We start from the raw sequence: 15,783 nt of genomic DNA on the forward strand, positions 1-15,783 counted from the left end.
TCATTTGTGTTGTTTATCAGTCATGTATCGAGCTGCTGCTCTGGTTCTTTCATCCACTCTGTCTTTCATCTCCTCCAGTTTCTGGACCTTCTCTGTGTCTCGTTCCTCCTTCATCTTCTTAATCAGGAAGTCCAAATGGACAATAGTGGACGCTGAATCAGCTTTCAGGGCGATCTGCTCCAGTTTAACAACATGTTGGTAGGACTCATCCAGTAACTCTGACCTCTCTGCTGTCAGCTGGTTCATTTCTTTTTTAATATTTTCCAAAAGACTCAACTTTTCTTTTTTTGATTTATTCTTCTCAAGTTTCTCTCTCACATCTTCAATTGTTTTCTTAACTTTCCTTGTCTTGGTCACATATCTCCAGTTTTCTTTCACATGATCTGATGCAGGACACTTCCCAGTACAAACAGTACAGCAGCCTTTTTTCATCACCTTACAGCCTTCAGGTTTGTTTGTCTTGTTGCATGGATAGTGACAGTTCTCCTCACAGACAGTACAGCAGGTAGCTGCTTTGTAAGTAAACAAATTCTTCCTAAAATGTATCTGCTCTTTGTCTTTGTAGACCTCATCAACTTCTACAGTGAACTTCTCATTCTTCTTCATCTCTTCTTCATGTTTCTTCAGACCTTCTTGAATCTGTTTGATTTCTGCCTGTTTCAGTTCAGTCAGTTCGATTCTCTCTCGCAGGTTTTGAATGCAGGCTTTCAGTGTGATTCGTTCATTCAGGACTTCCACAGTTATCTTCAGTTTCTTAGATGCAGTTTTTTCCAGGAATGTTGTGAACTCTCTCAGTCCTGTCTCTGATATTTCATCAGCCTGTTTCAGGAATTTTTCCTCCTCTGTTCGGTCTTCTTGCTGGCAGTTATTAAAGAGGAAGTAAACAGGCTGATTGTTCTCATTTCTGACACATTTAATTTTTGCAGCTTCAAGAGCCTGAAGAGCATTTTTAGGTCTTCTTCCATCTGAGTGTGTGATGAGAGCTACAATGTTTTTTTCCAGGTCTTTTCCAAACAGAGACATCAGTGAATCGAAGACATACATCAATCGGTCACACAGCCGATTATCACTCGCTTTTGAAACCAGACCCACTGCATGAAGTTCATGAACTCCATCCTCCGATAGAAAGAAGTCCAATAATCTTTGACTGACAGTGGCATCATGTTCAATCCCTCTGGTGTCTCCATATCCAGGAGTATCAATGATGGTCAGAGAGTAGGGCAGAGTTTTATCTTCATAACCAAAGATCTCGTACACGATCACATCTGATGTCTGACTTTCTGTCTGACTTTTCTCCTCCTCCTCTACGATCTGAAACCAGATGTAATCCTCCCACTTTATTCCCATGGCGTAGTTGATCAGAACATTGACAAGAATAGATTTTCCTGCTCCTGTTTCACCCACAAGTAAGATGGTTTTTTTGATCTTATTCACATTTTTTTCACCAACAGTAATTCTCGTTAGACTTTCAAACTTCTCTTCCTTTGCGTTCAGCTTGTAGACAGCAGGAGATCCTGAATGGTGCCCAATTCTCCTGGAGATAATGTCCTCGTATTTGGATGGTTTGTTCGAGTTCCTGTTGAAAAAGTTGATAATTCACACTTTTAAAGTGGATTTATTCTACATTTGAGATGATACTTTCTATTTTTGTCTCAGGTTTTCTGTAAACCACATTTAAGATGATTTTTCAAAGCCCTAATCAGGGTTATAATAGTTTTGGATTTTACATTATCGTTTAGTTTTAGTTAGTTTTTACCTTTTTTTCTTTAATTCAGTTAGTTTTAATTAGTTTTCAGAGCAGTTTTGCTCATTTTTATTAGTTTTTATTTTTGGTTTATGCTTAGTTTTAGTTTAGTTTTGTTAGTTTCAGTATTAGTTTTGTTTTTCATACTTTGTCAGGTGCAAGATTCAAGGTACAAGAGTAACTATTGTGTAATAAAAACTCAAAGGATACCCTTTAAATAAATATATTCAACAACCAACTGTTCACATACAGCAGCACTACGTGCTAAATGTGTGTAATATTAAGGACACACATGAACATCAACAGAGAGAAACAAAGAAAAACATGAACTCCAAGCTCAATAAATTCTACAATAAACTCCCAATAAAGTTCAGCGTCAGTGCAGCAGATTAACAACAGCTTCTGTTTTGGAGCTTGCTTGGTTAGATGCTCCATATGTGGCCTCATGTCGCATTTCTGCTTGTGTAGCTGGATTGTGTGAGTTCATTACCTTACGGTCGCTGGGACTTCTTTTGGTCCTCGCTCTTTGTGCTCAGTTTTTTGGCTGCAAACACATTTGTTCCTGTTTTTTCACTTTCTTCATTCCCTCGCGTCCATTCCGACAGTTTTAGCAGCTCCCTCCAGGAATTTGTTGACATTTGTGAGTCCTTATATTGATTGTTCCTGATTGTAATTCTCTCACTGATAAAGTGGTCGGAAACCCACAAGGACGGAACAGGTTCATCACAACGTTGCGGCTGCGTGGCAGCGAGGAGTAGTCACATTTCTCCAGAGGTGAACTCCACATTCCGTCGATTTCCGTAGCTGCCTTGTGTGCGCTTCTCAGGTGGACTTTGATGTTGGTGTTTTTTCCTCACTGAGACGTGTTCCATACATTTGTCATCATTCACAACAAGACACTCTTCTATCTGTATTATCGGACTCAAAGAAACTCCATATGGGACTCTGCCACTTTCTCGGCAGACCGCAGCCATTACTTTGCGGACCGACTTGGTGAGCACGCACGCGCACAGCTGCCCGATGGTGCTCCCAGCTTAAACTCGGAGAGCGGAAAATGATCAATCCGCAAGGCTTTTAAATAAAATGACAAACAAGAAAAGGAAGGTCATTTTATCTATAATTTTAGTTAGTTTTAGTAAGTTTTTTAAACTGACAATACAGTTTTAGTTAGTTATCGTTTTTTCCTTTCAATTTTAGTTTTTATTTATTTCACTTAAGGACAATGTTTTTTCAATTTCAGTTTTTGTTATTTCGTTCGTTTTTGTTAACTATAATAACCCTGGCTCTAATAAGTAATGCTGCAAATTCTGGTTTTGCACAGATAATGTTTAGTTTTGTGGTTGAACATTATGGTTGTAGTGTTGAGTACAATATACTAACTACAACTCTGAACTGAAAGAAGGGAAAGAGAAGAGAAATCTTTGAAAAGGCACCTATCCTAATCCTATCCTATGGTTAGAAGCTCAATGCTGTACACAACCTAAAAATGTTCTAACATTTTCATACAGCTTATGTAGCGGGTGTATTTAAAATGCTAAGATTTTTTTTTTCATATTCCACCAAGAATCCATCCCCTGTTATTTGGTTTTGTTGTTATTTTTCATATATATGTATGTATTTGTTTTCCATGTTATGTTTTGGGAGCTTTTATTTTGTTATGTCACTTCCGGTGGTTTCGGGCCTCTCTCTCCTCAGTCGGCAAGAGGCGCTGATGAGAGGAGGTGAGGTTACGTTCGTGCTTCTGGTTATGGAGTGATTTAATGTGTTAGAAGTGTTAAAATACGGCTCAAACCTTGCTTGTTGTGCTCATAAATTAAGCGTTGAGACATTGTTGATTGTTTTTAGTGTGAATCCCCTTTTTTTTGTGAGTACAGCACTCGATTGCAACAAGCTAGTATTAAGCTAGGCTGCAAGAGCATACAGGCAGCTTCTCATGTGTTTGCCGGTTTGTTCTCTAGAGGGCGTGCATGCAGAAGCCCCATGAGGTCGCTGTACTAAATTTGCGTTTATTCACACAGGTATGTGAGCTCCCTTTTTATTTATAACATGTATATTTGTTTTTGTTCATCTTTTTACTCTTTTGAACTTACTGTATAAATATTTATGTTCTTGTTTGCTGTTTATTCATTGTTCTGGAAAAAGTACATATAAACAGTTGCCACTGTTGTGTCAGGTATAGGTTGTCCCTAAGAATTGTTTTGTTAAATTATTACTATATGATCACAACACTGTGTATTTTTGTTTATGTATTTCCAAGTTTTTATGTGTTTTATAAGATGTGCTATCATAGCGCACACCTCGTCAGTCGGCAAGAGGCGCTGATGAGAGGAGAGGGCGTGCATGCAGAAGCTCCATGAGGTCGCTGTACTAAATTTGTGTTTATTCACACAGATGTGGGAGAATAAACCTGCCTCAGTCGGCAAAGAAACAGACAACTCCTTTAATTCTTTATTGCCAACACAACGCAGAGGGGTTGCCGCAGCCTAGAGTGCAGAGGCAGTGTGGCGCCGGTTACACTTACAGCTTCATTTAACTTGGCTTTAGTTGTGTTCCTTATCAGGATTCATGCATAAAAATTTTGGGGAGGGAAGCCTTGTATAAGATTTAGCTACAAGCTAAATTCCATCACAGTCCCTTCGAAGATACACACAACATCAAACAAGCTAGTAATGTAGATTATACTCCCCAATCTTCCAAAGCCAGCTGGCATAGGGTGAAGCCCTGTTCTTCCATGATGAGAAAAGATATGAAAACTAACATTTAGGAAACTCATTTCTTGTAGCCCCAGCAAGCGGTGACAAGTCAGTGTCCTACTCAGGGGCGGTTCTAGGGGCGGGGCCACAGGGGCATTGGCCCCATCTGAAATCTGAATGGCCCCCTGAAGTGCCCCTGTCCTGTCACTCATCTGTCCTTTGTCCAAGAAGAGGATCAAAATATAGGTGGATGCAATTCCATGCCAAAACACCAGTAGCACTAATGAGCCAAATGGAAATGTCCAGCATGAATAAAGCTTACAGAAGAAAACGAAGATTTGAATGATCTTGTGGAGAAAGTTTTTTGAACAGACAACCGATTCCAGTCTACATTTTGAGGAGTTTGTTGGTAATGATAAGTCATAAATCCCTTTTTACTCACAGCTGTCACACAGCGTAAGTCTGATAAACATTAAATTAAGAAGTAAAGTTAGTTAAGAGTAATGTTAACTGAGGCCCTTCTTGTGTTTGGACATGAATGTTAGCATTTCACTAATTCATGTACTTTTTTGTAATTTGCATTTGTGTGATAACATTAACTATAATGTTTGGCAGTGATAGAGAAGAATATGAAAAGAAAGGGTCGGTCTCAGGTGGGAATTCAGCAGTTTTTGAGCAAAAGAGTGAGTCTGCCAGCTGAAGATGAGCAGGGTGAGAGGAGGGAGAGAGCAGCAGGACACAATAGTCCAGAGGCTGGTCAGGAGCAGGACACCTCCAGCCCCTTTTCATCAGGTCAGAAATCATTTAGGGAGAGCAACAACAGTTAATGCTGTAATCTATGAAATGTCTGATATTGTTATTTAGTGAAATGGCACATAAGTTCACTGAATTCTTACACCTCATGGTGATAAGATTTACCATAACTTTAATGTAATGAGTTTCATTTTTATTGGTCCGTACATCTACTACAAATACTTGGCCCCTCTATGAATACTGTGGCCCCTTGATGGCCCCTTATTCAGAAAAATCATAGATCCGCCACTGGTCCTGCTGTCTCTGACTCCTGTAGATCCAGTGCAGAGCTGACTGCACTCAGTAATCAGTAGTGAACATTACCTATAAAAATCCAGTGGGTCTGCACTGGTACTGTGGTGAGCTTCAGTTGTGTGTGTGTGTGTGTTGAGCTGTTAGTGTGTGGTTGTGTTCTCCAGCTAGCAGGGGAGTAGTTTTTCTTTGAGTGGTTCTTTAATTTGGCCTTTTTAGAGTTTGATAACTTCTTTCATTTGATTTAGGTTTGTTGATTTACATTCATTTATTATACTTTAAACTTCATAATAAAATGTGATTTTATTTTGATTTTATTTCTGCTTCATTAAGTCTTTACAAACCTGGACATTTTGTTATTTTATTTTTATGCCCCTCAACATCATTTCATGACTTTAAGGAAGTTGGATCATACCAAGACAGTTGTTTTTAATGAAGTTCACAATCATCAATGGTCAGAATTTTTCTCACCTGCTTGAAAGCAAAAGGACATGCAGAAGATGAACAGGAAGTACCCGTGCATTCAGAAACACCCTTGAAGCTCAGTGACTTTCTATCATGTCTAAAGATGACTGTATAATACAATACAAACGCATACATTACTGTGTGTGCACTTGTGTAGAAATTGCCTTGAGTTGAAGCAACAGATAAATCAGTTACTCAGTCTCAAAAAATTAATTTAGCTCAATTTAATCTGAATAAATTAGGAAACTTAGATTCAGACTGGAAATACACTAACCTTTTCATTACAGATTACATGTGTCAGTCAATAAAGGGCAATAATGTAGGAAGACAAAAACGCTCCACAGGTGAACATGAAGGTGGTTGGTCTTAAATCAGCCTTGTATGTACACAGCAAAATCAGAAGTGTTAGATTTCAAGTGTTGTTGTTGTCTGTTAAAAATACAGTGTTAATTCAACACTTGTTTAGTCTAGATCAACGATATGAGTGTTAGTTTCCCAAAAGAGTTGGTGTTATTCCAGGGAGTTAAATTTAAATAACTCTATCTGGTGTTGAGTTTAAAATCAACACCTGACAGAGTTGCTCCCAGAATTTCAACGTATCTGTGACGTGTTTGTTCAAGAGCGGGGACAGCAGCAGTCTCATGCAGTCTGGAGCTTACATCGTGACAAGGTAAGTTTTTGCATGATATTTTTTATGGCTGCATTCATTTTCCCTTTGCGCAAGTTTATTGATTAATATACATAGTTTGCTTAACGTAAGTATATGCGTTTGGATATCACGGTATGTACAACTGCAATTTTTTGTGAGAGGTTAAAACTAGCCAAACTGGTGTAGCATGAGGTGTCGGGTTAGCCGAACATTAAAACTTAGAAAATCTGAAGGCCATCTGAGTTAACATATTTAGCTGTGGTGTCGTTTTCTTGACGTTCTTGGCCTTATATGGCATAATGTATCGAGGGGGTAGAGTGCCTGTGCTGGACCCGGGGCTGGTGAGTTTTTATAACTTTACTCAATGCTGCAGCTCTCCATGCATATAAAAAATAACGTCACTGTCATGTTTATACCTTCAAGTGATGTTATATTGTCAAATTCTTTATTTATGGGCGTTGGTGCTGTTAGCTGTCATGACGGCAGACAGGCTGAGCGATCCACAGTATTCCTGATCTTGCATCATTACCCATAATTCGTAGCGGAATCCAGTGGTTTACTTCCGCTTGCACTGTTGTTTACATTGCAGGGTTACACATTTGCTGTTCATTTAAACATTTTTACAATGCAGTTTCTTTTACATGGCGTAATGGCATTGCAAGGATGTTTTAAAAAGCAGTGAGGACAATTCAGTAACAGTGCCTCACATGTCACTTCTCACCGACTGGGTAGATGACGTGAAATTATGGCTCGAAGTTATCAGTTACCTTGTTTTTTCTGAAGGTTTTGATGGCGGAGAATTACGTATTTGTAAGAGCACCGAGGCATATAATACCTTCAAAGCAATAAAATCGATAACGTAATGCTGAACAAACAAGGCAACTTTATTTTCCTTAAAGCAGCTGTAGAGCCGAGCCAGAGCATTGGCCAAGCTAAACGCTTAGCATCAGTCATGCTAAGGGAAAGTGGAGTGGTGGAGGAAGTCAGCTGTTCCTCTATCTTCTGATTAGGGTCATGTAGTCATGCAGGTATATCACTTATCTGGATATCAAACTGTTCCGATCACTGAAACTGAAACACTGGACGGGCCAAAGGCTGTGATCGGGGAGACAAACAGCTGTCATCTTGCTAACTGCTACGTGTTTACATGTGGAAGCCACGTATTGTTAAAGTTCTGTGTAGGCTGTATGCTGTAATGTCACACTATAAATAAAATAACATAAAAAATAAGAGGCTGTACATTAAAGGAAAACTTAATGTAGTCATGGTGCTGGCCAGGGTTATTATAGTTAATGAAAACGAATGAAATAACGAAAACTGAAATTGAAAAAAACATTGTCGTTAAGTGAAATAAATAAAAACTATAATTAACAGGAAAAAACAATAACTAACTAAAACTGTATTGTGAGTTTACAAAACTAACTGAAATTATAGATAAACTTTCATTTTCTTGTTTGTCATTTTTTTATAGCCTTGTGGATTAATATGAAATCATTTTTTCCGCTCTCCGAGTTTAAGCTGGGAGCGCCATCGGGCAAATGCATGTGTGCGTGTGCATGTGCGTACGTGCGCTCAGCGCGCTGGTTTCAAAAAGTAATGGCAGCGGTCTGCAGAGAAAGCAGCGCACAAGGCAGCTACAGAAAATGCTCTGATCCTACGGAGTAACCTGACGTGCACCTCTGGAGAAATGTGACTACTTTTCGGGTCCGCGCAGCCCACAACGTTGTGATTAACCTGTTCAGTCCTTGTGCGTTTCCGGCTACTTTTCGCCGGCTGCTTTATCAGGGAGAGAATAACAATCAGGAATAATAATCAAAGCATCAATTTAAAGACTCACAAATGTCATCAAATTCCTGGAGGGAGACTGTTGAAACTGTCGGGATGGACGTGAAGGAATGAAGAAAGTGAAAAAAAAAGGGACAAATATGTTTGCAGCCAAAAGCGCAAAGAACAAGGACCAAAAAAAAAAAGTCCCAGCCAGCACCACATATACCGTAAAACACCAGCAAGCGACCACAAGGTAATTAACACACCTAATCCAGCTACACAAGCATAAATGCGGACATGAGGTGGGCCACTCCGTAGGTTGTGTACAGAGGCCACAAAGACCCTGCAAGTCTAATTAGGAGCATCTAACCAAGCTAGCTCCAAAACAGAAGCAGCTTCAACATCAGGATGCAGCTGGATTAGACCTTTGACTCATTCAAAGAGTTTGTTTTTGTCAAACACCACATGTAGGTGTTATTAATCTGCTGTATTGATGCTGAACTTTATTTTTGAGTTTTGAAATTCATGTTTTTCTTTGTTTCTCCCTGCTGATGTTCATGTGTGTCCTTAATATTACACACATTTAGCACGTAGTGCTGCTGTCTGTGAACAGTTGGTTGTTGAATATACTTCTTTAAAGGGTATCTTTGTCAAGTTTTATTACACAGTAGTGATTTGTACACCTTAAATCTTGCACCTGTTTAAGTATGAAAATACTAAAACTAATACTGAAACTAATTAAAATTAAACTAAAACTAAGCATTAAACCAAAAATAAAAACTAATAAAAATGATCAAAACCACTCTGAAAACTAATTAAAACTAACTGAATTAGAGAACAAAAAGTAAAACCTAACGAAAACTAAACTATAATGTAAAATCCAAAACTATTATAACCCTGATTCTTTCTAATTGGAAAGCCCCCACACCCCCAAAATATTCATGTTGGGTACGTGACATCATGTCTTTGCTCCAGCTAGAAGCAATAAGAACTACAGTACAAAATCCAGTATGACAAAATATTCAGTGCAAATTCTTTAGAGTAGAATTAACTTGTTCACATCTATGCCCTGCCCTACCTCCTTTTTCTTTCTTTTTTTTTTAACCTTTCTGACGTTTGTGTCTGCCTCTTTAGCAATTCTTTAGGCTCCACCTTGTGGTGGCATTGGGAAGATAAAACTTTGTTTTAAAAAGTTCAGCTGGAAAATGTTGAAGTCCCTGTGTGACAAAAAGAACATATGTGGACTTGTTATTTTTTTGTCTGATTTTGTTGTTTCTATAATCAAAACAATAAAATACTTTGAAATAAGAAAAGAAAACTGAAGTTCTTGTACTCTGCCCCATAAATCTTAGAAACACAGTGTCTAACCAGCATTTATTACTTCTAGGCTGGACTATTGTAATTCATTATTATCAGGCTGTCCTAAAAGCTCCCTGAAAAGCCTTCAGCTGATCCAAAATGCTGCAGCTAGAGTACTGACAGGGACTAGAAAGAGAGAGCAGATTTCTCCCATATTGGCTTCTCTTCATTGGCTCCCTGTTAAATCTAGAACATAATTTAAAATCCTTCTCCTCACCTACAAGGTCTTGAATAATCAGGCCCCATCTTATCTCAAAGACCTCATAGTACCATATCACCCCAACAGAGCACTTCGCTCTCAGACTGCTGGCTTACTTGTGGTTCCTAGGATACTTAAGAGTAGAATGGGAGGCAGAGCCTTCAGCTTTCAGGCCCCTCTTCTGTGGAACCAGCTCCCAGCTTGGATTCAGGAGACAGACACCCTCTCTACTTTTAAGATTAGGCTTAAAACTTTCCTTTATGATAAAGCTTATAGTTAGGGCTGGATCAGGTGACCCTGAACCCTCCTTTAGTTATGCTGCTATAGGCCTAGGCTGCTTTTCTTTCCTTGAGACTGAAAATAAGGCAAATGATGATAATCTGTTTGTTTGAATCTGTATATCAGATGTGGAAAGTGCAACATTAACCTGAGCCACAATAAAACAACATACGCACTGATAGGAAATACACCAGGCTAAAAGGACCAACTGTGTCTCAAACTGTCAAGGAGGAAAGATCTTAATGTTTAGATTATTTTTCTGACCATCTTTATGGGTAATTAGAGGGTGTCCTCCTCAGAGACAATACAAGAAATTCTTTGACAGTCCATGTGGTTACTAAATGTCTGAACAAGTCACAAACAAGGTTTGAGACATCAGCTGGTAAACAGCTGCAACAAGAAGATCCATAAAAAGCCAAACTCCCAGTAACTTAAGTTGCAGTGGCCATACAAATCATTCATGTTTGGTGGGAAATGTAAAAGGTGTGAAAGAAAGAAAAATAAGTACTGTAACATTGAATGAAAATGAAACTCCCAGCAAAAGTTTTAAACATAACAAACATACTAACATTTTTTTTTTTACATGCTATGTAAATGGTTAATTTTGTGTTACTCACTCTTTTGCCATGATGATGAAATGGAACAGAAATCTCAGCCCAATGAGGTTTAAAGGTGTTGCTATCTGGGGGGGGGAAATAAATAAAGGAAACACTAAGACTACATTTTATCCATCCACTGTTTAATAATTACACCTGAGTTAACATATGTGTGTCATTTAAATCCTTCTCAGATCCTCGTCTTTGTATTTGAAAGTTAATCTCTGACTTATTTCCTTTTCCAGATTCTTGGTGCATTTCAAGGTGCAGCAGCAGTATTAATGTGCAGTCTCTAAATTCTCTGAAACTATTTTATTATGTATTTGACAAAGAACATCTATTTAGTGGGAAACATGACTGCTGCTGTTGGTCAACCAAATCAGTGTTGACTTTTTAATAATAATTAAAAAAATAATTCTGAACCAAGAAAGGTTAAGTGGTTCTTATGTACATATTGTAACTGGCAATATTCCAGATTATAGGTGATGAAAAATTTTTTAATCATTTAGTTAAGGGTAATAAAAAAAAAATGATTGAAGGGTCTCCTATAAATAGCAAAGTGGTCTTACCTGTGTTGTAAGTTCCAGGAAACTCTGTGATACTAAACAGCAAAGGGTTTATATTGCAGCAGAGAAAGGGGTGGAATCCCTACAGTCACATGATTTCATATAAACGGTTGAAAAAAAATCTCCCCTACCTTTTTAAGATCTGGGGCATCACATCATCAGTGCATTTTTGGAAACTTTAGAACAACTTTATCTGCATGCATTGTTTTGTTTTTAGCACAGTTTGTCTAAATGATGAGACTATGTATCGTGGAGTCAAAATAAACTCTAACCTAACCTTAAAATTTATGCCAAAAACGATCTAACGCTGTAAAAGTTAATTTATACAGTTTCAAGGATTTTGAGTCATTTTTGAGCCAAGTTGTGTTTATAATAAGATTCTTTCACACACTGAGTACTGTTTCACAATTGGGTCACTTACTATTAGCGAACTTGATTCAACTGAATCCCTAAAATCTGTCTGATAAAACAGTCTTTGTAACTAGAGGTGCTGGTCATAAAACTAGAATATCATGAAAAAAGTTGATTTATTTCAGTAATTCCATTCAAAAAGTGAAACGTATATTATATTCATTCATTACACACAGACTGATATATTTCAAATGTTTATTTCTTTTTTGATGATTATAACTGACAACTAACAAAAACCCCAAATTCAGTATCTCAGAAAATGAGAATATTGTGAAAAGGTTCAATATTGAAGACACCTGGTGCCACACTCTAATCAGCTAATTAACTCAAACACCTGCAAAGGCCTTTAAATGGTCTCTCAGTCTAGTTCTGTAGGCTACACAATCATGGGGAAGACTGCTGACCTGACAGTTGTCCAAAAGACGACCTTTGACACCTTGCACAAGGAGGGTGACACAAAAGGTCATTGCTAAAGAGGCTGGCTGTTCACAGAGCTCTGTGTCCAAGCACATTAACAGAGAGGCGAAGGGAAGGAAAAGATGTGGTAGAAAAAAGTGAACAACAACAGGGATAACTGCACCCTGGAGAGGATTGTGGAACAAAAGCCATTCAAAAATGTGGGGAAATTCCCAAAGAGTGGACTGCAGCTGGAGTCAGTCCTTCAGGAACCACCAGCACAGACGTATGCAGACATGGTTTCAGCTGTCACAGTCCTCGTGTCGAGCTGCTCTTGAACAGAGACGGCATCAGAAGCGTCTCGCCTGGGCTGAAGACAAAAAGGACTGGACTGCTGCTGAGTGCTCCAAAGTTATGTTCTCTGACCAAAGTCAATGTTGCATTTCCTTTGGAAATCAAGGTCCCAGAGTCTGGAGGAAGAGAGGAGAGGCACAGAGTCCACGCTGGCTGAGGTCCAGTGTAAAGTTTCCACAGTCAGTGATGGTTTGGGGTGCCGTGTCATCTGCTGGTGTTAGTCCACTGTGTTTTCTGAGGTCAAAGGTCAACACGGCCCTCTACCAGGAAGTTTTAGAGCACTTCATGCTTCCTGCTGCTGACCAACTTTATGGAGATGCAGATTTCATCTTCCAACAGGACATGGCACCTGCACACAGTGCCAAAGCTACCAGTACCTGCTTTAAGGACAATGGTATCCCTGCTCTTAATTGGCCAGCAAACTGGCCTGACCTTAACCCCATAGAAAATCTATGAGGTATTGTGAAGAGGAAGATGTGATATACCAGACCCAACAATTCAGAAGAGCTGAAGGCCACTATCAGAGCAACCTGGGCTCTCATAACACCTGAGCTGTGCCACAGACTGATCGACTCCATGCCACGCTGCATTGCTGCAGTGATCCAGGCAAAAGGAGCTCCAGCTAAGTACTGAGTGCTGTACATGCTCATACTTTTCATGTTCATACTTTTCATGTTCATACTTTTCAGTTGGCCAACATTTCTAAAAATCCTTTTTTTGTATTGGTCTTAAGTAATATTCTAATTTTCTGAGATACTGAATTTGGGGTTCAGGGTCACCTGATCCAGCCCTAACTATAAGCTTTATCATAAAGGAAAGTTTTAAGCCTAATCTTAAAAATATAGAGGGTGTCTGTCTCCCGAATCCAAGCTGGGAGCTGGTTCCACAGAAGAGGGGCCTGAAAGCTGAAGGCTCTGCCTCCCATTCTACTCTTAAGTATCCTAGGAACCACAAGTAAGCCAGCAGTCTGAGAGCGAAGTGCTCTGTTGGGGTGATATGGTACTATGAGGTCTTTGAGATAAGATGGTGCCTGATTATTCAAGACCTTGTAGGTGAGGAGAAGAATTTTAAATTCTATTCTAGATTTAACAGGGAGCCAATGAAGAGAAGCCAATATGGGAGAAATCTGCTCTCTCTTTCTAGTCCCTGTCAGTACTCTAGCTGCAGCATTTTGGATCAGCTGAAGGCTTTTCAGGGAGCTTTTAGGACAGCCTGATAATAATGAATTACAATAGTCCAGCCTAGAAGTAATAAATGCATGTATTAGCTTTTCAGCATCACTCTGAGAAAGGATGTTTCTAATTTTAGAAATATTGTGCAAATGCAAAAAAGCGGTCCTACATATTTGTTTATGTGCATTGAAGGACATATCCTGGTCAAAAATGACTCCAAGATTTCTCAGTGGAGGCCAAAGTAATGCCATCCAGAGTAAGTATCTGGTTTGACACCATGTTTCTAAGATTTGTGGGGCCAAGTACAGGAATTTCAGTTTTATCTGCATTTAGAAGCAGGAAATTAGAGGTCATCCAGGCCTTAATGTCTTTAAGACATTCCTGCAGTTTAACTAATTGATGTGTGTCATCTAGCTTCATTGATAGGTAAAGCTGAGTATCATCTGCATAACAATGAAAATTGATGCAATGCTTTCTACTAATGCTGCCTAAAGGAAGCATGTATAATGTAAATAAAATTGGTCCTAACACAGAACCCTGTGGAACTCCATAATTAAATTGGAGTCTATTAGATAGATATGATTCAAACCACTGCAGTGCAGTACCTTTAAGACGATTATGTTGTTAATGTGCTGGCTCCAGTTGGACAACAAAATTAAAATTGCAAGATACGCTCCACCATTACTATCCATGTTTACTTCTGCAAACAATGAGCACGCTTGCTATGTGTGACATTATTGCGTAGTGTACTGCGCATGCGGGACACTTTTAGGTTCACTTGCAGTTCACTCACACAGATCACATACAAGTTGCATATATTTAGAAATGCGAACGACCACGCAAAAAAAATCTGATTTCACAAACAATTGGAATTCTGCGATTCTGGACCCTTCCATGGTCCGGGAGTTCCATCGTGGGCACCCAAACAGGCCTGGGACGTCGCCTGGAGGCTCCCTTTGAGGGGGAGGTACTGGCATAGTCCCCACCCTCTTCGGGTGGGGACTATGCCAGTGTGTTGTGTGGGTGTGTTTTTGTTCTTTGGGTAGGCTCGACATTTGTTCCACCTTCTGGCCGGTCTCTTCCAGCCATGTGTTGCACACCTGATCTCTATCACTGATTACTCAACTGTTTTATTGGGTTTTTTTTATTATGATAGAAAAAATATTTCTTTAGGGCAGGTGAACTTTTGAGCCTAGTTTAATATTTAATCCCCTTCATGTTCCTCAATCTGTAAATCTGTGACAGTTAACTGAACCATCTGTTAATGTATTCAAACTCATGTAGTAAAATAGACACTGTGCAGCATTTGAAGACAAGATGGGTCAAAGTTTTGCATACAGCTGAATGAAGAGCAGCTTATAGTCACAGTGTTTCTGTTTTTAAAGCTGAGATGTGAGACAGTTTGCTGGTTGAATTACTTCTAATTAAACAGACTAATTTAAAAACTAATTAAATAGACTAATAAACAGACTGAGGACCTGTAGGAAGACCTGAGAAATGTTCGAGGTTTCAGGTCACACAGCTGATGATTTATTGCTTGTGATAAAAAATCTTTATGGTAACTGAAGTTTTGACTGAGTTTGGTTTCATATTTGATCTGCACGGACTTTGATACATTTTATGAATGCTGAGTTTTTATTAGCCTGTGAACCATCTGCACTGAATATTTTCTCATGTGACAGATAACCATTTTCAGTGAAATCTGATTTTTTTCCTCCTTTTTTCACACCCTCTGACTTCAGCAGCATCTTTAAGGTCTGGAAGGGCGCTGTCAGGCAGGTTCATGTTTTCATGCGCTTTACTCATGAACCATCAGTGGATAAGAAGAGCTGATTTTTTTTTATGGCACTGTAAATGTTTTATTGGCATGTACTTGTATGTTTGTTTAAGATTTAAGATTTTAAGATAGTGTTTATTTGTCACATGCACAGTTATACACAGTACAATGCACAGTGAAATGTATTTTGTACCTGCAACCATATATACACACACATATAAATAAGAAGAAGAAGAATAAAAATAAAAAAGTAATTCACAATATACACTATACTCTATATACTATACACTATGCACACTTTTACATGGAATT

At 38.8% G+C, this 15,783-nt stretch overlaps 1 protein-coding gene across 1 annotated transcript; it reads right to left on the reverse strand.

The window, feature by feature from the left end:
- On the reverse strand, window positions 1-15,479 carry LOC115776290 (septin-1-like). The gene is made up of 3 exons (XM_030723906.1): window positions 15,424-15,479; window positions 568-1,576; window positions 1-174 (listed from the first exon to the last, which is right to left on the reverse strand). Exons 1-3 carry the CDS (start codon window positions 15,477-15,479, stop codon window positions 1-3), a joined length of 1,239 nt encoding a protein of 412 aa, XP_030579766.1.
- Between the last annotated feature and the right edge of the window lie 304 nt (window positions 15,480-15,783).

Source organism: Archocentrus centrarchus, unplaced genomic scaffold (genome assembly GCF_007364275.1).
Source record: "Archocentrus centrarchus isolate MPI-CPG fArcCen1 unplaced genomic scaffold, fArcCen1 scaffold_30_ctg1, whole genome shotgun sequence".
Lineage (NCBI taxonomy): Eukaryota > Metazoa > Chordata > Actinopteri > Cichliformes > Cichlidae > Archocentrus > Archocentrus centrarchus.